This window comes from Equus asinus, chromosome 10 (assembly GCF_041296235.1).
Source record: "Equus asinus isolate D_3611 breed Donkey chromosome 10, EquAss-T2T_v2, whole genome shotgun sequence".
Taxonomy (NCBI): domain Eukaryota; kingdom Metazoa; phylum Chordata; class Mammalia; order Perissodactyla; family Equidae; genus Equus; species Equus asinus.
In genome coordinates this window covers 53,187,144-53,207,441 of record NC_091799.1, presented here as the reverse complement: position 1 = coordinate 53,207,441, position 20,298 = coordinate 53,187,144, and the positions used below count along the sequence as shown (strand labels likewise).

General features: G+C 52.5%; 1 protein-coding gene across 1 annotated transcript in view; it reads right to left on the bottom strand.

The window, feature by feature from the left end:
• NWD1 (NACHT and WD repeat domain containing 1) overlaps positions 1–19,255 on the bottom strand; it is a 69,635-nt gene extending 50,380 nt beyond the window's left edge. The window contains 5 exon segments of the mRNA XM_014865907.3: positions 6,080–7,352; positions 11,474–11,768; positions 16,182–16,298; positions 19,176–19,210; positions 19,213–19,255. Coding sequence (XP_014721393.1) covers positions 6,080–7,352; positions 11,474–11,768; positions 16,182–16,298; positions 19,176–19,210; positions 19,213–19,255 — 1,763 coding nt within the window.
• Positions 19,256–20,298: the final 1,043 nt, after the last annotated feature.

Below are 20,298 nucleotides of genomic sequence, written 5' to 3'. Positions count from 1 at the left end.
TGGTATGGGGGGGGAGGTCTTTGGGAGGTGCTCAGCTCATGAGCCCTCATAAATGGGATTAGAGTCCTTATAAAAGGGACCCCAGAGAGCTCCTTTGTCCCTTCTGCCATGTGAGGACACGGTGAAAAGATGCCGTCTATGAACCAGGAAGTCCTCACCAGACACCAAATCTGCTGGCACTTTGATCTTGGACTTCCAGCCTCCAGAACTGTGAGAAATCAACTGTTTATAAGCCACCCGGTCTCGGGTATTTTTGTTATAGCAGCCCGCATGGACTAAGGTAGTGGTGTATCCATACAAAGGAATATTATTTGGCCACAAAAACAAAGCACTGATACATGCTACAACATGCATAACCTTGAAAACACTAAGCTGAGTGAAAGAAATCAGTCACACCAAACCACATCTCATGTGATTCCGTTTACATGAAACGTCCAGAGCAGGATCCATAAAGCCAGACGGTAGATGAATGGTTGCCAGGGGCTGGGGGAGGGGGTTGGGGAGCAGCTGCTCATGGGGATGGGGTATACTTTCAGGGGTGATGGAATGTTCTGGAACTAGATAGAGGTGATGGTTTCACAACATTGTGAATGTGCTACATGCTACTGAATTGTACACTTTAAAATTGTTAATTTTACGTTATGCAAATTTTACCTCAAATAATCTGACTCCTGCTAAATGCAATGAGGAATCCTGAATTGGCTCCAGGACCAGAAAAATGACATTAATGGAAAACCTGGTGAAATCCAAATGAAGTCGGGAGCTGAGTTCCTAGTCGTGTACCAGTGTTAATGTCCTGGTTTTGGTAGCAATGCTGTGTTATGTTGGACGTTAACGTCAGGAGAAGCTGGGGGAAGAGTCTATAAGAACTCTCTCTCTGACATTTCACCTCCTTTACAAATCTAAAAGCATTCCCAAAGAAAAAGCTTACTTAAAACCTTGTTCTTGTCTCTAGGAAAGGGGCCTGTTGGGGGTGAAGACAAAGATCTGGAGACTAATGAGGGGCTGGGGCAGTTGCTCAGGTGGGAGACGGGGAAGGCTCAGGACAAGGTGGGGCTGGTAGAATTGGGGAGAATGGCTGGTTGAGGAGGTTTTAGAGTGACCAAGAGGACTCGCTCACTGTGGAGGGAGGAGGGATGTGGAAGGAGAAGAAACAGGAATGACTCTTGGCTATGCAGACGGTGATCGAATTACTAAGACTGGGAGCCCTGGATGGCAGTATACTTGACAGAAGGAGCCTTGCTAGACACAGTCACGAGCTACTGACATGCATGGGACACATGCCGCCCCTCCCAGCCCCTGGCAACCACCACTCTACTCTCTCTCTCCCTGGATTTGCCTATTCTGGACATTTCATATAAATAGGGTCACACAATGTCATATTATCTGTGCTCAACACGCAACCCCCTGCCTGGGGGCATGCCCCAACAGTGTCTGTCTGGGTTTCAATAGCAGGAGCCTACAACAGGGAGCAGGAGACTCGGAAGGGATATAAAAGCCGGTGAAGACCTGTAAACAATCACTGGGCAGGTGCCATTTTGCTGTCCTGCTGAAACCTGCTCTTAGGGCCCACGCCTCTTTGTGCCTCCCCACCCACGTGTGCAGCTGAATCTCCAAACTCAGTGGGGGGCGGGGAGGCAGGGCAGAAAGCCTTCCCCCATTTGTCAGATGGGAAAACTGAGATTTGTGTATTCATGTCCCTGAATGGACGGAGGAGAAGGAATTCAATTCCATTCCTGCTGTTGAAAATGTTGTGTCTCATGGAGTCTAGAGCTGCGATGTCCAATGCAGTAGCCACCAGCCATATTTGGGCATTTAAAGTTAAACTCCTTAAAAGTCATTTTCTGGGTTGCACAAACTGCCTTGCAAGTATTCAACTGCCACATGTGGCTCGTAGTTGCCATATTGGACCATGAGATACAAGCACAAAAGTTCTACTGGACGGTGCCAGAGAGAGATGTGGCCGTGGTTTCAGCCAAGCCCCTAGGTTGAGAGCCCTTCTCCATCCCAAAAGACATCCCTTCAACCATGTGGACCCCAAGGCAGGTGCCTCACCTGCCCCCGCAGGGGACCCGCCTCGCCTGCACTGCAGGATGAGCTCTGTGTGTGTGTCATCAAGTGACCCTGCATTTGATCCTGGCTGAGGGACCCTGGCCAGGGAGGCACCTTCTCTTTGCCTCAGTTTCCTCATCTGCCAACATCAAAACTGTCGAGTGCTAAGAATGATACAGGGGCCGGCTCGGTGGCGCAGCAAAGTTCACACGTTCCGCTTCTCAGTGGCCTGGGGTTTGCTGGTTCGGATCCCAGGTGCGGACATGGCACTGTTTGGCAAAAAGCCATGCTGTGGTAGGCGTTCCACGTATAAAGTAGAGGAAGATGGGCATGGATGTGAGCTCAGGGCCAGTCTTCCTCAGCAAAAAGAGGAGGATTGGCGGCAGCAGTTAGCTCAGGGCTAATCTTCCTCAAAAAAAAAAAAAGAAGAAGAAGAATACAAACTAGTTGCATGACTGAGTTCTCACCCCAGGCCAGGCGAGCGTGATCTCCTGTGCCTTCCAGCAGCTCTATGGATGGGTGCTCCCCCTGGCACCTGCTCTGTACGGAAGGGGCTCCGAGAGGACACACGCCTGCCTCACTCAGCATTTCTCCTCCTCGCACTGTTCACACTGGGGGTCCGGTCATTCTTTGTTGGGGGGACCATCCTGTGCATTGCTGGATGTTTAGCAGCAGCCCTGGCCTCCACTCACTAGATGCCACTAGCATGACAGATAGATAGACAGATAGATACTATAGATGATAGATGTTGATAGCTGGATGGATGGAGGAACGGACAGACTGAGAGGTAGAGAGATGATAGACAAATGAACGGGTGGGTAGGTAGATATTATGATAGATTCCAGCTATGGAGAGAGAGGGAGCCAGACAGGGTCTCTCGCATGCTGGGACAGGGTTTCTTACCCTCTGCACTGCTGACACCTGGGGCGCCATCCCCATCTGTGAGGGGCCGTCCTGTGTATTGTAGGGTGTGGAACAGCAACCCTGGCCCCCACCCACTAGATACCAGTAGCATCCCATCCCCTAGTCGAGACAGTCAAAAATGTCTCCATTGTCAAGTGTCCCCTGGGGGCGCAGAATCTCCCCAGGTGAGAACCGCTGGCCTAGCAGAACTCAGAACTCCGAGAGCCAGGATCTCAGCCATCATACCACGCTGACTCCGTGTGTAAACGTAACACATTTTCATGGTCCTGGAGGTACTGAAATCACCTCCCCTCCAGCTACCCTCCACAAGCCGCCTTCTCCGCCAGCCCTTGGAGCACAGCCGGTCCTACGCCCCGTGAGGCGCTCAGCTTTACTCACCGGATCAGTCATGGGGCCAAGAAGGCCAATTGTTTTCTGTCTCCTTGGATTTTGGAATCAGGACTCAAGAATGAGCCAGTAAGATGAGGCCAGGTCCCCAAAACAGGAGCTCGTAATGCCAACGAAAGCTCGAGGCAAGCTGAAGTTCGCCGGAGGACAAAGAAGAGTCTGGAACAGAAGCTCATGTACAGAGAGGACCCAGAGGAAGAAGGGATGAGAAACTGCCCTGATTCCTGTGGCTTGCTGGTTTCCATGACAACTCTGCTTCCTCCATGTAGACACCATCAGAGTGGCCTGATGACCCACCCCTTTATTCTGGAACATTCTCCTTCTGTCTTTGTTCTCTTGTAGAGTCCAGGCCAGGCTCCTACTCTGGGGGCATCAGTCACAAAACCTGGAGCAGGAGATGAAATCTGGGGTGCGCCCTGCTCCAGTCGGCTATGGGGTGGCCCTGGGGTCCCCGAGCTCCTCCCACGGCCATTTGCATGAAGGCACAGCTTTGCTGCTTGGTGTGTCTGCTAACTGGCCTCCATCCCAACCTCCTGCGGGAGATGGCCCGGCTGCTGTATTCATCTGATAAACGCAATCCTCTCCCCTGCTCGTTATCTCTGACTTGCCATCCACACCTGGCATCCCTAAGCTGTCGGTCCTGACCACCACGAGTGGGTTTGTCAGAGTTTGCAGCCCCAAGGCTTTCTCTGGGTTAAGCAATTGTGTTCAAGCATTCATGCCTCTAAACTCTATAAACACACAGGAATTGGATTTTCCTAATTGCTTTTTGCTGATTCCCATGCTACAAGCCTGGAATTCTGTGTAGATGCATACTTGCGGTCAAGTCTTCAGAGAAGTTAGCTTTACAAAGACTTTTCTGAGCTCTCTCCACACATTGCACGGTAATTACACAGAGGAACATTGCAAATTTACAGCGGGGAAAAAAATCCATGCCCAAGAAGGGCCGAGCATCACTTTTAACCTGCATGCAATCATGAGGAAACACCAGCCCAGCCCAGATGGAGGGACACACAGTCGCCCCCACTCCCCAAGGTGTGGTCCCTGGACCAGCAGCATCTGAATCGCTGGGGAGCTTGGGAGAAACACAGGTTCCCAGGCCCCAGCCCAGACCTGCAGAATCAGAGTCTTTGTTCAAAACAAGACCCAAGAGGCATGCACCCCCTGGGGCCGGGGGGCTGTCCTACAAAGTAACCGGCCTGTGCTCTTTCCGAAGACATAGACAGCTGGTGGAATGTTCCAGAATAAGGGAAACCAAAGAGACTTGACAACTAAATGCAACATGCAGTCGTGGATGGGGTGGAAGGGGACAGACATAGCTACGAAGGACATTTTTGAGATAATTGGCAAATTTTGACTATAAACTATGTATTAAATACTACTATTGCATCTGTGTTCTATTTCCTGAGTTTTGTGATCATCCTGTGGAGGCGTGGGGTTCTGACTGCTCTTAGGAAATCTGTGAGGTGTTTAAAGATAAAGAGGAATGATGCCTGTAATGAATTCTCAAATGGTTCAGTGAAAATGGTGTGTGTGTGTGTATATAGATAGATATAGAGACAGAGAGAGATAGAAAGAAAGAGGAATGGATAGATAAATTCAGAGATAGAAAAATAGAAGGAAGGGAGAGAGGGAAGAGGGAAAAGATAGATAAGGGAGGGGGAGAGAGGGACAGACAAAGCTATGTGGCAAATTGGTGACTCTGGAGGAAGGGCGTATGGCAGCAGTTCTCAGCTAGGGCCATTCTGCCTGCAGGGGACACTCGGCAATGTCCTGAGACACTTTGGTTGTCACAGCTGGGGGTCCTCCCAGCATGTGTGGGTGGAGGCCGGGGATGCGCTCAGCCTCCTGCTGGGCACAGGGCGGCCCCCACAGCAAAGAATGATCTGGCCCCAAACATGGGTAGGGCCGAGGCTGAGAACCCTCCATGTCTGGGAATTCTTGGCCTTACTTTTTGCACTATGGAATTCTTCCACTAGTCTATAAACTTGAAATTATTTCCAAGTGAAAATTTTATAGAAGAAATACCACAGACAAATCCATAGAGACAGAAAGTAGATTAGCTGGTGCCAGGGGCTGGCGGAGGGGGGACAGGGAGCTACTGCTCGTGGGGACGGGGTCTCCTGTTCAGATGATAGAATGTTCTAGAGATGGATAGTGGTTGCACAACATTGTGAATGTCCTAAACGCCACGGAACTGTCCACTTTAAAACAGTGAACTTTATGCTACGTGAACCATCCTGGGTTGAATAATGTCCCTCCAAATTCACACCCACCTGGAACCCGTGACTGTGGCCGTATTTGAGACAGACTTTGGGGAAGGAATCCAGGCAAGAGGAGGTCCTACTGGATCAGCGTGGGCCCCGGTGCAAGCGGTGGTGTCCTCGAAACCAAAGGAAAGTCACACAGAGAGACGCAGAGGGAGAAGCCACCGATGGGGGCAGATGGGAGGGAGGTGTCTATGAGCCAGAGAATGCCAAAGCTTGTTGGCAACACCAGGAGCTAAGAGAAGGGCCTTGAACAGGTTCTCCCCTAGTGCCTTCGAGGGAGCGCGGCCCTGCCGACCTCTCCATCTCAGACTCCTGGCCTCCAGAACTGCAAGAGTAAACTTCCGTTGTTTCGAACTCCCTAGGTCGTGATTCGTTATGGCAGCCCTAAGAGACAAACGATGCATTCTCTCTCAACTTAAAAAAGAGTGAGAAGAATAGAGACTTACCTGGAAGACACGATGTAGCCCAGGACATGGGCCACCAGGAGCTGCCCATGCGTCTGCTCCAGGCGGGAGCACAGCTGCTGCATGGCTTCCCCGGCCGTGGGGGCCAGAGGGGCGGGCACGGTGAAGGAGGCCCAGCTCCGGGCCTCCTCGAAGGCCAGCCTCAGCCGCCCTGGGTGCCCGCACTCTGGGAGGCTGGCCCACAGCAGCTCCATCTGTCCCGCGCTCAGGGTCCTCCTCGAGGCCGCCAGCAGCAGCTGGAGCATCTCTTGCCCCTGATTTCCCGAGAGGGGTCTGACCTCCCAGTAGGCCCCTGGGTCTGTGAGCGTCTGCTGCACGGTCTCTAGAGCCCCCTGCTGCCCCATGCAGGCCGAGAGGATGAGGTGGACCCTCGGGGGGCAGTTAGGAGGCAGCCAGGGGACCCTCCGAGCACGGTGGACGGAGTGCACATCATCCACGGAATCCAGCAGGATCACGAGGGACTCGAAGTTTCGGCTGGAGATGGTGTGGAGGAGGATGTGGAAAAACTGGACCAGCCTGGCATGGGCCTCCAGGACCTGGGCAGGGGGCAAGGGCAGCCCGTAGGCCAGGCACACCTGGAAGCAGACGCTCTGGAGCAGGCCATGGGCGTCGGAGCTCATCTGCGAGGTCCCCAGCAGCCGCAGGACGGTCACTGTCTTGCGGCCAAGCAGCCCTGGCATTTGCTGGGCCAGCTGGCACATCAGAGCCGTCTTTCCAATGCCCGGGGCCCCAAAAAGCACCAGGGCCGTGTGTAGGTGGCTGTCGCTCTCCCGCAGTTGCTCTCCCAGCTGGGTCAGGAGCTCCTGGCGCCCGCAGAAGGCGCGGGTGGCCTCGGCGCTCAGCCCCAGGTGGTGGCGGACCTCCTGGTGGAGCCATGCCAGCTCCTGCCTGCCCGCCTCCAGCTCCCGGAGGCGTTCCAGGACCTGGTGGTTAGCCCGGGCCACAAACTGCTCGCCCAGCTCCTTCAGGTACCGGGCATGAGCCTTGTTCTTGGGGTTCACCAGGTCACGGCTCCAGGGCAGGTGGTGGGCCTTGAGGACTCCGGGCTGCGTGTCAGCGATGCGCCCCTTGAGGCTGCTGAGGAGGTTCTGGGCATCTGTGTCCAGGCAGCCATCTGCAAGCCGGTCCACCATCTTGAGGGCACACTCCTCCAGGATGTGTTTGTCGAGGTCTGGGATCTCTCTCAGGAAGACGGTGGCGCCCTGGTCCCCGTCTGCCGAGCTCAGCAGGCCTCGTTCTATCTCCCACTCAATGACTGCAAAGGTGGAGGAGATGGGAAGGGAGCAGGGTCATCATTGAGTCATCAGCTGGCCCGAGGGGGATGCTCGGGAGACACACTCGGGGGTGAGGGCATTTGTTCTCAAGCTTAACATGCACCAGGAGTCACCTGGCACAGCCACAACCTGCAAACTAATGCACTTGCGTGTGTTCCAGTAAAGCTTTATTTACAAAACAAGCCCTGGGCTGGATTTGGCCCCGGGGCCATGGTTTGCCCACTCCGTCCCAGAGCAGGCAGCAGCTGGCCTGAGGACCCATATTTTCCAGAATCAAGGGCCTAAACTGACTTCTCCTTGGAGGCTGCTGTTTTGAAACGGCAGTCAGACATGGCGAGTTATTTCTGAAGCTGCCCTGGGCTCGGCAGAGGCCCCCAGCTCTCTACAGCTGAGCAAGTCAGGCCCTGGGAGACAGGACTCAGTCTCAGAATCAAAGACAAGAGCCACACACAAGTCCTCCTTGGAGAGACCCCAGCCCTCTGCCCCCGGCCTGTGAATGGAGGTCAGAGCTGAAGGCCAATAGCAGTCCCCAAATAGGACCCTTCTTGGACACATTTCTGCGTGAACCCATCCAAGACCATCTGCTCTGCCACCTGCAGGCTGTGTGATCTTAGGCAAATCACTGCACCTCTCTGAGTCTATTTCCTCCCCTGTAATGTGGGTGAACTAGCCAAACCTTGATGGGCTACTGTGCGGATCTTCCATGAAATAGTGCTTGTGAAAAGCAGAGCGCACTGTGCCGAGGGAAAGAGCTGATCTCCACAGGCTGCAGACTGTGAGATTCCATCTTCTATAACATTGTTGAAATAACAAAATTGCAAAGATGGAGGTGGACGCGTGTCTGCGGGGGGCTGGGGATTGTAGGGAGGGGGAGTGTGGCGCTAAAGGGGTAGCGAGAGGGATCCCTGTGGTGGGTGGCCGCCCTGCACGGCGGTGGTGGCTCCTGGATGCTACACGGGTGACAAAACTGCATAGGATGAAATACACACGTGTGTGCGGCACGCACACACACACGCGTGTCCTGCGAAGTGGTGCTCCCTCTGCATTCCCACGTCTCGGCGGTGACATGGCTCTCCAGTGTTGAAAGGCTGTACCTCTGGGGGAAACTGAGTGAAGGACACACGGAACCTCTTCCTACTATTTTTTTGCAACTTGCTGTGAATCTCCATTTCAAAATATAAAGTTTTAAAGAATGGAAGGCGAGCAAGGTGCCTGGGAAATAACACGCTCGGATGACGCTGCCGACGCAGCAGCCCCCAGCTTGGCGCCCACTCGTGCTTTCTGCTGGTTTCAAGGAGTTCTGTTTGTTTTTTCAAGTGGGACTTCTTAACGGGCTGGGTTGCTATTGCTGCTTGAAGCTCAAACGAGGTCATGGGGGGACAGGACCCTTCGTACCCCCACAATGACTCCGTGATGGGAACCTCTGACTAGTTCCTTCTGCAGAAGCAGAAACTGAGGCTCCGAGCACTCCAGAAGTCAGTACAGCTGGAAAGGGCAAGGCTGCGCTGCAACCCAGGCCCAGCACAGCCCCCAGACACTGGTGATGGCCCCAGGGGCAGACATCTCTGTGGAAGCAATTAGCAGGTGTGGCTTTGTGTCACAGAGCAAGCAATAGCGCTGTAGCTAAGTGCCCAAACACAGTAGTCATTAACAATGTTCATGTGAAGAGTGTATTCAAAATTAACACGTCTTTCCTAGTCTTAAGCAAAGGATCAAGGTTGGCAGCAGGTGTGATGTCAGGTGGGCATCAGGCACCTGCTATGACGGGATGCGGAGGGAAGCTCACCCTGCGGGCCTCCTCCCAGAAACCTACAACCCCAGCCTGATCACAGGAAACAGCAGCCACGCCCAGGGGGCATTCCACAACAGACCTGGCCAGCACGCCTAACACCGTCAAAGTCATGAGAAACAAGGAAAGCCTGAGAAACTGCCATGAACCAGAGGAGCCAAGGAGACATAAGGACCAAACGCACTGTGGGATCCTGTACCGGCTCCCAGACAGAGGACACTGATGGGGAAACTGAGGGAATCTGGATAAAGTCCAGAGTCTAGTTCATCACCAGGGACCACTGTGAAGTACGAATGTTAATTTCTTAGTTTTGGCAAATGTCCTGTGGTCACATAAGATGTTAGCATTTGGGGAAGCTGGTGAAGAACATTCGGGAACTCTGAGTTGTCTTTGTACCTTTAGAAAATTATAACTTTCCTGTTAATCTAAAAGTATCCCCAGGGCCAGCCTGGTGGCGCAGCGGTTAAGTGCACATGTTCCACTTCAGCGGCCCGGGGTTTCCCAGTTCAGACCCCGGGTGTGGACCCGGTACTACTTGGCAAGCCATGCTGTGGCAGGCGTCCCACATATAAAGTGGAGGAAGATGGCCACAGATGTTAGCTCAGGGCCAGTCTTCCTCAGCAAAAAGAGGAGGATTGGCAATGTTAGCTCAGGGCTAATCTTCCTCAAAAAAAAAAAGTATCCCCAAAGAAAAAGTTTACTTTTAAAAATTGATGTCATTACTAGAATTAATATATATACAGGCACACCTCAGAGATATTGCGGGTTGGGTTCCACCCACCACAATAAAGCAAATATCACAATAAAGCGAGTCACACGAACCTTTTGGTTTTCCAGCACATATAAAAGTTATGTTGATGCTATCCTGTAGTCCACTAAGCATGCAATAGCATAATGTCTAAAAAACATTGTACTGCCCTTAATTAAAAAATGCTTTATTGCTAAAAAATGCTAACCATCATCTGAGCCTTCTGCGAGTTGTAATCTTTTTGCTGGTGGAGGATCTCATTAAAAACACAATATTTGGGGCCGACCCCGGGGCCGAGTGGTTAAGTTCGCGCGCTCCGTTTTGGCGGCCCAGGGTTTTGCCAGTTCGGATCCTGACGCAGACCTAGCTCCGCTCCTCAAGCCATGCTGAGGTGGCGTCCCACATAGCAGAACTAGAAGGACCTGCAGCTAGGGTATACAACTGAGTACTGGGGGGGCTTGGAGAGAAGAAGAAAAAAAAGATTGGCAACAGATGTTAGCGCAGGGCCAATCTTAAATAAACAAATAAATAAAGAAATATCTGTGAAGTGCAATAAAGCAACACGCAATAGAACGAGGTATGGCTGTATAATATATATTAATACGTAATATATACAACAGGCAATATATAATAATCAATATATTTCAATAAAATTAAATATTATTACATAATCACTACATTCAATATCTTTAATAAATCAATGTATTTCATATGATCATAATATAAATCCACTTATATAATATGTTGATAATATGAATCCACAGATTTAATATGTTGATTACATAAATTTATATATTTAATACGTTGATATAATGAATTCATGTATTTAATATTTTTAGTAACATAAATTCATACATTTCACAGCTTTGGCAATATGAATTCATCTACTTGATATTTTTGGTGATATAAATTGACGGACTAACAATCCACAAGCTGGCGTGCTATTAACCCCCAAGCAGGAGGCCCTGTGTCCTGCTGCAGCACGCGTGGGGAAAGGGCTGGACCCGCCGCATTTGTGGAAACCTGTTCCTGGCAGGCGGGGTGGAGGGCGGAGGGGGCAGAGGCGGAGGCTGCAGGCGGGGGCCGGCTGACGGACCCCGGCAGTCACAGGGTCCAATCTCTGCTCTGCCCCTGGGCAAAGGAGACGCCTTCTTGTGCCTCAGTTTCCACCTCTGAGGCAGGCGCAGTGAGGCCGGATGGCTGGGACGCCTCGGCAGGGGCTGGTTCCTGGGCTAACACAGGGAGACCCACTGCTCCGGTGTTCCTGGGACCGTCTGAACTCAGCCCTAAAGCTCCCAGGCAAACCGGGAGGGTGGTCCCCCTAGAGCCCCTCCCTCAAAGCCAGGAGCCTCCCCGGAGAGGGGAGGAGGGAGCGGGGGAGGAGAGGAGGACCCCAAAAGATGGAGAAGCAACCGGAATGAGGCGGACTCTCCTGGGTCAGTAAAGGAAGGATTTTTGGAACTGAGTCTGGGAGGCAGGTCGGCTTGGCATTTACCGAGACGCAGACCGTGGCATCTGCACCAAACCTGATGTGCATCTGAACGGGGGCAGAGCGGCGGCCTCACCTGAGCGGGAGTAGCGGTGCCACTGCTCCTGCGTGAGGAGGCCCAGCCTCCGTGCGTCCCGGGCTCCGGAGCGCAGCACCGAGGCCAGGGCATCCTCGGCCTCACTGGTCTCCCCGGCGCCCGGCGCCTGCAGCACGTAGGCGGGGGGCACGGCGTTCTCGTCCCTCCGGAAGCGTCGGGCCACCAGCTCCAGGTCGCGGGGCCTGGCGGCCAGCTGAGCCTGCAGCGCCTCCCACTCCTTCTCCTCGATGAGCGCGGGGACCGGACAGGGCCCGTACTGGTTCCCCACGAGGGCCTGGCAGAGAGAGGGCAGAGGGCGTGGGTTCCAGTGTCGGCACCGGCACTTGGCTCTGAGACCCTCGGGGAGCCACACCGCGCCCCTAAAAATGAGCCTGGTGGTAGCGCCATGGCGATAGTGACATTAAGAAGCACAGGCAGAGCCTTATGGCATCTGCACGTGGGGACCTGGGGACATGCGGCAGGGGGATCGAGCACCGAGCACCTCAGCAGCTTTTATTGGGAACTCCTCTGTGGCAGGTGAATAACACCCCCAAAGATCCCTGGTCCCATTGCCTGGGCCCCGTGGATGTACCTTCTGTGGGAAAGGGTGGTGGTGGTTAATTTTATGAGTCAGCTTCGCTGGGCTAAGGGACGCCCAGAGAGCTGTCCAACGTGATTTCTGGGTGTGTCTGTGCAGGTGTGTCCGGAAGAGGTCAGCATTTGCATTGGTGAGCTGAGCCAGGCGGACGGCCCTCCCCAGCGCGGGTTGGCCTCACCACACCCACCAAAGGTCCCGACAGAACGAAAGAAGGAGGGAGGGTGATTCCCTCTCTCTGCTCGAGCGCACATATGTACTTGGGTTCCACTTCTCTGAAGAAGTCTGATACAAGGGTCTTTGCAGATGGGATTAAGTTAAAGGTCTTGTGCTGGGGAGATTATCCTGGGTTATCCGGGGGGCCCTAAACGTAATCTCAAGAGTCCTTACTAAGAGTCAGGCAGAGGGAGATTCGACACAAACAGCAGAGAAGACGACGACGATATGACAACAGAGACAGAACTGGAGGGATGCGGCCACAAGCCAAGGAATGCCTGGAGCCACCAGAAGCTGGAAGAGGCAAAGCAAGGCTTCTCCTTGAGAAATGTAGGAGGGAGCACAGTCCTGCTGAGAGAATAAGCAGGACAGTCTTGGTCTGTGCCTTCCTGGACCTTGGAGTCTTAACAGGAGAGGCCAGCATCAATCTGGGAATTGGCATCAATCTGAGAATTTGCACCAATGTCAAAGTGAAGCCGTCATAGAGCTAGACAGAAAGGGTAAAGTGGGTCACACGTGAGCTGTGAGGTCAGGGAAATTCCCCTGAGGAAGTGAGGATCGAGCTACAGAATAAGACATGAGAAGGAGTGCACTGGGCAGAGCACCTGGCAAGCAGAGGAAACATCATGTGCAAAAGCCCTGTGGCAGGAAGTGCAGGTATATGCAAGCAGAGGGGACAGCATGTGCAAAGGCCCTGTGGCAGGAAGTGTGGCAAAAGGCCAGTGTAGGAAAGCCAGGGGAGCTGAAGCACCAACAAAGTGGCGGCAGTGGAGGGAGAAAAGGCTGTCCACAAGGGCAAGATTTTGTTGGGCATGGGGAGGCCCTAAGATTTTGGTCCTAATGTCGAGGACACTAGGAGGCCCTCTTTCTATCCCAACACGCTCAAGGAAGGTGAAAAGTGGAATGCAAGAGAATTACGCCTAGGATATAGGGCCCAAAGTCTTGAGTTTTCTCATATAAAATGGAAGCAACCACCCTTCCTCTCTTCATTGGGTTTTTCCAGAATATCCCAGGGGCATGCCTCTGGGAAACCTGGATAAATGGAATCTGTGATGACAGGATGTTGACAAGGACCTGGCTCTCAGGGGCCTTCCCTGCAGGAACAGCCTCTGAGGAACCAGAGAGGTCGAAAAGGCGAGGCCAGCTGGCCACAGACCAGAGCTCTCAGGAAGGAGAGTGAGAGCACAAAACCCTGCATGTCGGGCCAGCGTGAGGGACCAGGAGGAGCCAGAGAGGAGGCGAGAAGGAGGCACCAAGAGCAACTCTCTGGGGACGCTGGAGCTGCTGCTGGTGGCCTTGAGACCCAGAGCCTCTCAAAGGAAGTGCCGTGGGGATGTCCCTGCCATGCTGCCTAAGGACTTATTTACTGGAGAGACGTGTCTCCAAGAGCTGCTGGCGCAGCTCCATGGGAAGCCCCCAAGCAGGGCCACTCAAGGACAACGACGCTGTGGCTCTGAGGCGACAGGGGGCCACGCCTGGTTCAGGAACAAACAGCTGTGGGCAGAAGTCCGCCGGCGCCCAAGGAGCCCTTCTAGGAGGAGGCGCAAGCAAGGTCCCCGGGCCATGGGGCCTGGGCAGCTGGGACAGTGTCCCCCGTCCCCCGTGCCACCTGGAGCCACGCTGTGCTTTTCACAGCCTGCGACTTGGGTTGCAAAATCAAATTCCTCCTGGAGTTCTTTTTCTCCCCATCTCCCTTTTCTCTTTAAAAAAGTTTTCCTTTGAAACTCAACAAAATGATCAATCACCAGGTTCAATTGGAAAACTAAATGAGAAGACTGGAAAAGAGATTCGTGAAGGAGAGATGCAAGCAGGGCATCGAGCCTCCCAGACCTGAGGATGTATTTCGAAGCAACAATAATTAACACAGGGTGATTCAAACGGTACAGACTTCCAGGCAAACGGTGAGTGAGTCCTGGGGAGTCACGGACAGTGTGGGGACACGTGAGCACTGCCTTGTGGCGGATTTCATAGCTGCTGAGAGTAGACCCTAAACGTTCTCACTTTCTTTTCTTTTTCCTTTTTGTATTTATACGAGAAGATGGATGGTAACTAAACATTGTAATAATTATTCCACAATATATGTAAGTCAAGCCATTATGCTGTGCACCTGAAACATATACAGTGTGGCATGTCAATTATGTCTCAATAAAAATCTAAAAAGAAGAAAAAAGGGGAAAAAAAGGTAGTGCCAACATATGAAGAAAAGTATAGAGCTAAAGAATGCAAATACCCCCGCCTGTGCACAGAAAACGTAAACATAATGAAGACAGTTGCTCGCACACCCCGCCCAGGTCTTGGTTTCTCGTAGGGAGGCCTAATCTCCGCGGCAGCATTGGAAGTGTAGAAGTTACTAAAGCAAGGCACCGTCGTCAGTGTTCTCATCGTGGCTGTCCAGTATGGTGGCCACTTGCCACACGTGGCTACTGAGCCACTGCAATGTGGCTGTGCAACTGAGGAAGTGGAATTTTAACTCCACTGGATTTTTTTTTTTTAAAGATTGGCACCTGAGCTAACAACTGTTGCCAATGTTCTTTGTTTTTTCTTTTTCTGCTTTACCTTCCCAACCCCCCCGTACATAGTTGTATATCTTAGTTGCAGGTCCTTCTAGTTGTGGGATGTGGGACGCCTCCTCAACGTGGCCTGGTGAGCAGTGCCATGTCCGCGCCCAGGATGCGAACCCTGGGCCGCCGCAGCGGAGCATACGAACTTAACCACTCGGCCACGGAGCCAGCCCCATCCACTGGATTTTAATTAATTGAAATTTAAATCATCACACGTGGTTCGTGGCTACTGCATTGGGCAGTGCAATTCTAAGGCCAAACAGCCTATTTCTTTTTATTTCCCTAGAAAACAGCCTTTATAATGGGCACCACTATCTTCTACATTCTCCCTTATTTCCAGGAGCGGTTTGGAGGGTTTTTCTTTTTATTTGGAGCGACTCAGAACGTCTTTGTGATTAAAGTGTGGCGGGCAAAGATACTTTCTTGACTTTCTCCCTCTTTACATTCTAAGACAGGGATCGGCAACTTTTTTCTGTTAAGGGCCAGAGAGCCAATATTTTCAGCTTTGCAGGCCAGATGGTTTCTGTTGCAACTGCTCAGCTCCGAGCTGTAGCTGGAAAGCAGCCCTGGGTGATGCCTAGATGAGTGGACGTGGCTGAGTGCCAATAAAGCTTTATTTACAAAAACAGGCAGTGGGCCGGATTTGCTCCACAGGCTGTAGGCTGCTAAACCCTGCTGTAGGATTGATGAGCCAAAATGGCAGTTATTGGATGTATCTGGAACCTGGTGGGGTAATAAATCGGGACTTGGGAATGTCATTTGTTGATCACAACCCAAACCGTTCATTGTGAGCTGGCAGTTATTTTAGTGACAGAAGGAGTACATTTGGGAGGGAAAGAGAAAAGACCCTGTGACATGGAAACATTGGCCTTGCCTGGGGCTGGAGGAAGTCTGCCCCTGAGGCAGGCTCCAGAAGGGCCGTCGAGTCTGCTCCCCACACCATGGGGCACATGGGAGAAAGAAATTTCTGTTACCCTGGGGTTCCACCTTACCTATGGTTTTCCAGGACCCCAAAGTTCCCCAACATAGAGTGGATGGGGTGGGAAAGCTGAGAGAAGGTCCAGAGGAAATTCTAACATCCCTTTGGCTTTCAACACCCTCTCCATCTCACCTGCTGCATGCATTTGACTGCTAATGTCTGGATCCCAGCTAGCTCTGCAGAAAATGAGTGCCGTGATTGATTAGCAATGTCTGCCATGGGCTGATTATGGAGAGTGGGTACAATAGCAGAATGCCACCCACTTCCCTCCACTGGTGGGTTTGGCTAGGGAGCAGGGCCATATCCTGGTGCTGGAACAAGAAGTAAGAGCTAACCCCTCCCTCCTGAGAGACTCACAACAAAAGCTGGCCCTATGGATGTTTTCTGACACCGGTCCAGCTCCTCCAAGCAGAGTTCCATGGTCATGTGTTCAGTGGCCTCGGCACTGCGAACACCCCACCTCAGATCAACAACCTGGGGACACAAGCACGGGCTTGTCAGGAAGGTGGCAGGATGCATGAATTTTTCAATCCCCTTTGACAAAGGCATAAAGATTTTTTTCAATAATGTTTGACACCCTCTCCCCAGAGGGGATTTCTGGATTAAAAGAACCTGAATGAACCCCAAACCCCACTGTAACCGTGACAAGAGCATCTGCCAGACCCAGACCAGGAGCATCCCGCGGGACCCAGCCAGTCCTCCCCAAGACCCCAAGGTCACGAGCAACAAGGAAAGACGAGGAGCCGTCCCAGACCAGGGGAGGCTGGGGAGATGTGACGACCACAGGCAGTGGGGTCCCTGCAAGGATAGGTCCTCGAGCAGAGAGAGCACGGGCACAGAAGAACTGGTGACGTCCGAGTAACGTCAGGAGGTCTGTCACTGACAGTGGACTGACCGTCGGCCTCTCAGCTGCGACAGACGCGCTGATAACGGAAGGCGTTCACATTCAGGGAGGCTGGGTGCGGGGCACAGAGGACTCTGGACGTCTCTGCAACTTTTGTGTAGATCTAAATTCCGAAATCAGACGTTTACTTAAAAACATTTAAAATTTTTAAAGAACTTAAGCATTTTGAAGCTGTTCCTTTTTAAGCAAGGACATGTCCGCAATTGTTCGCAGAGCTTTCTTTGCAAAGCAGGGCATTTAGTTTAGCCAAAACGGGACAGGCAAAGTCTCTGGGGCAACCGCATGCAGTGGTCCGTTTCCGCCAGCTTGCCCCAGGGTGAGAGGGCTGGCAGAGCCCCGCAAGTCAGAGGGTGGAGCTGGCCCCGAGGACAGAAGGATGAGGAGGGGGCAGGAGGGGACTCAGACTGATGCAGAGCAAGGCTGCCCCGGGAGAGACGGCCGAGGCGTCCTGGCCTGCCGATCTACAGCACCCTCCGGGAGGCCTAGGGCGTCCTCACCTGACCTGACCTGACCTGTATCCAAAGTTATAGGACTGATGAGGATTATTTTAGGCTGGTTACTTTTAAAACTGCAGATGAGAAGGGGGCTGGTTACTTTAATAAAAGCAACTCCGAGGAGCAGAGTTTGCTTGCCCTTTGTTGGGAAACATTTACATTTGTGAAGGCAGTCTCCATGCCTCCCTCTCTGCACCAGGAGGAAGGTGGGATGGCCTTATCTCTGGAAACTCTTAATGGGGAAGGCAAGGACTTAAGTTGGTTACTGTCTGGCAACCTCATGTAAGTGATCCCTCCCCCCAACATCCTCCTTTGTCTTTAGCTGAAGATAGTATTTAGGGTGGTGGCTTCTGGCCTTTACTTAATCCAATTTGATTCTTATCTAAAAGTTATAGGACCACCCAACATCCAGACCCCACCTGCACTGATACCATTTTAACTTTTTTACATATTCTTTCCTTTGTCTTGTAAAGAGATAATTCACATTCCTACACCTTAAATTTAGCCTTACTCTCCACCCATGTTGGCAGCAGCAGCTCCCCATGCCAGGAGTACCTCCTCCTGCCCGTGGGTCCTGTCCCCATGCAGCAGCAGCTCTGACTGCCCGTGGGTCCTGTCCCCATGCTATTCCACACTATTCTCTAAATAAAAGAGCACTACTGCCAGATCTTGAGAGTCCAAGAAATCTTTCTTTTGACTCCTCGGCCCACCGACCCTGCATCATTTCCACCGACCCTGCATCATTTCCACCCAATAGCCAGACCCCACCTGCACTGAACCGCTTTAACAATTTTTTTTGTGACCTTTCCTTTGTCTTGTAAAGGAATAACTCACATACCTATGCCTTATAAATTTAGCTCTACCCTCAACCCATTGCAGCCCTTCACTGTCCACAGGCCCCATCCCAATGCTGCAGCCCTTCCCTGCCCATGGGCCCCGTCCCCGTGCTGCAGCCCTTACTGCCCACGGGCCCCGTCCCCATGCTGCAGCTCTTACTGCCCATGGGTCCTGTCCCCATGCTATTCTTGAATAAAAGAGCTCTACTGCCAGACCTTGAGAGTCCAAGAAATCTTTCTATTGACTCCTCGGCTCACCGAGCCTGCATCAAGAGCAGACCCTGCTTCCCCAAGTTGTTTTGCCCAGAGGGAAAGACACATGAATTCCTGATGAACTACAGCATGGGGTACAAAGACCACTCAGCATGCATGTTTTTCTCTCCAGTGCCACTGCCACCGAGCAGTGTCTCAGGACCACCGGCGAGCAGAGTGGAACTCCCAGCACTGCTCTTTTTTGGTAGCAGACAAATGACAGCGTGGCTTACAATGAAGGAGCTTTGGTGCAATGCGTCGCTGTCCCAATGGCAAGGAGATAGCCTCAAGTGAAGCCGAGACTCCAAGACGGTTTGTCGGTTTCTGCATCAAAACGCGCAGCAGCAGCATCGCCCCCACTCCCGGGTCAGCGTGAGAGTCCTGGAGGCTGCTTGGAGCCCGTGGCGACACCACTGGAGCTCCAGAAAAAGGCATGTCCCACTTCCATGCATGCCCCAAATATCCCGCAGCCCTCTTAGATTCCCCCCGAAGCTGCCCCAGTGCAGAAGAGGGCAAAGAGCAACAAAAGGCAGGAAAGGGCCAAGCCCAAGGAGCAGGGTCCCCAGGCGGCCACTCCTGTGCTGTGCCATGCCGCCTGTGCTAATCAAAATGCCCGTAGCCGTCATCCCTCCACCTGCTCTTTCAGAGGACTTTTATCTCCACGGCCCATGACCAGGGCCAGCTACAGAACTTGCAGGGCTCAGGGCAAAAAGAAAACGGGGCTCTTGTTCAAAAGTCATTATGAATTTCAAGACTCAACAGCAAAGCATTGAGCTGAGTGCGGAGTCCCTGTGAGCAAAGGGCCCTTGGTGACTGCCCCAGGGCACACCCTCGTTCCCGACCTTCAGAGCGGGCAGGTGCTCACCTCGAACATCAGGCCGTGCTTCTGGCAGAAGGTCTGCACCTCGGGGTAGGTGGTGCTCTGCAGAGCTTCTCTCTCTGCATCCATGTCTGCAGGAACAGCATGAAAGAGGTCAGCTGGAAGAACCCAGAGCTCTTCCCTGCCCCACGGCTCTGCTTTCAGCCTCACTCACCCCACCAAGGCTGGGGCCCTTCACAGCAAATCAAAAGATGTGAAAGACACGAGGTACACCTAGGGAGGTCAACCATCCTGGGCTGTCTGGGATTTTCCTGGTGTCGGCGCTAAGAATCTCACACCCTGGGAAACTCCTCAGTCCCAGCTAACCAGCATCGTTGGTTGCTCTAGGTTAGGGTTGCCAGATAAAATACAGGCTGCTTGGTTGAAATTGCATTTCAGATAAACAATGAATAACTTGCTAGCATAAGTATATCCCATTCCACGCACTATTTGGATAAATTTGCATTTCTGATAAACAACGAATAATTTGTTAGCGTAAGTGTGTCCGGGCCCAGGCACTATTTGGGATATACTTACCCGAAAGGATTATTCTTTGTTTATCTGAAATGCAAATCGAACTGGATGTCCTGGTTTTGATGTTGCCCTTGTTTTGGTTTTTGGGTTTTGCTAAATCTGGCAGCCCGACCTGGGGCAAACTGGGATGCTCAGACCTTCTCCAGCCCTGACGTCACTGTGTGGCCTGTGCCGAGTGTCAGGCTGTCCTCAGTTTCCTGTCTGTAAAATGGGGGTGATGCTCTGCTTTGCAGGGCTGCAAGCCCCAGAGTCAAGAACCTCTGCTGTCTTGGTCATCCCGGATCCCGCAGCACCAGGCACAGGTGCTCGGTAAATGTTGGCTGAACCACTGACCCAGGCAGGGAAATGCACCCAGCGCAAGGTCGGGGCTGCGGGAACACCCGTTTCACCATAGTGTCTATGAAAAGACACCCACAGCCACTGGTGCTGAGAAGCCGCCCAGGCTCCGAATGGGGGATGACCTGACGCAAATCTCAGCTCTGTCTCCTGCCCCTCCTCTTCCCATGCCCATCTTAGAAATCCCACAGGCCATCCCATTTGTCCAGAAAATAGCTACCAGGAAGTTACTTCACGCCCAGACAAGGCTGAGCAGCAG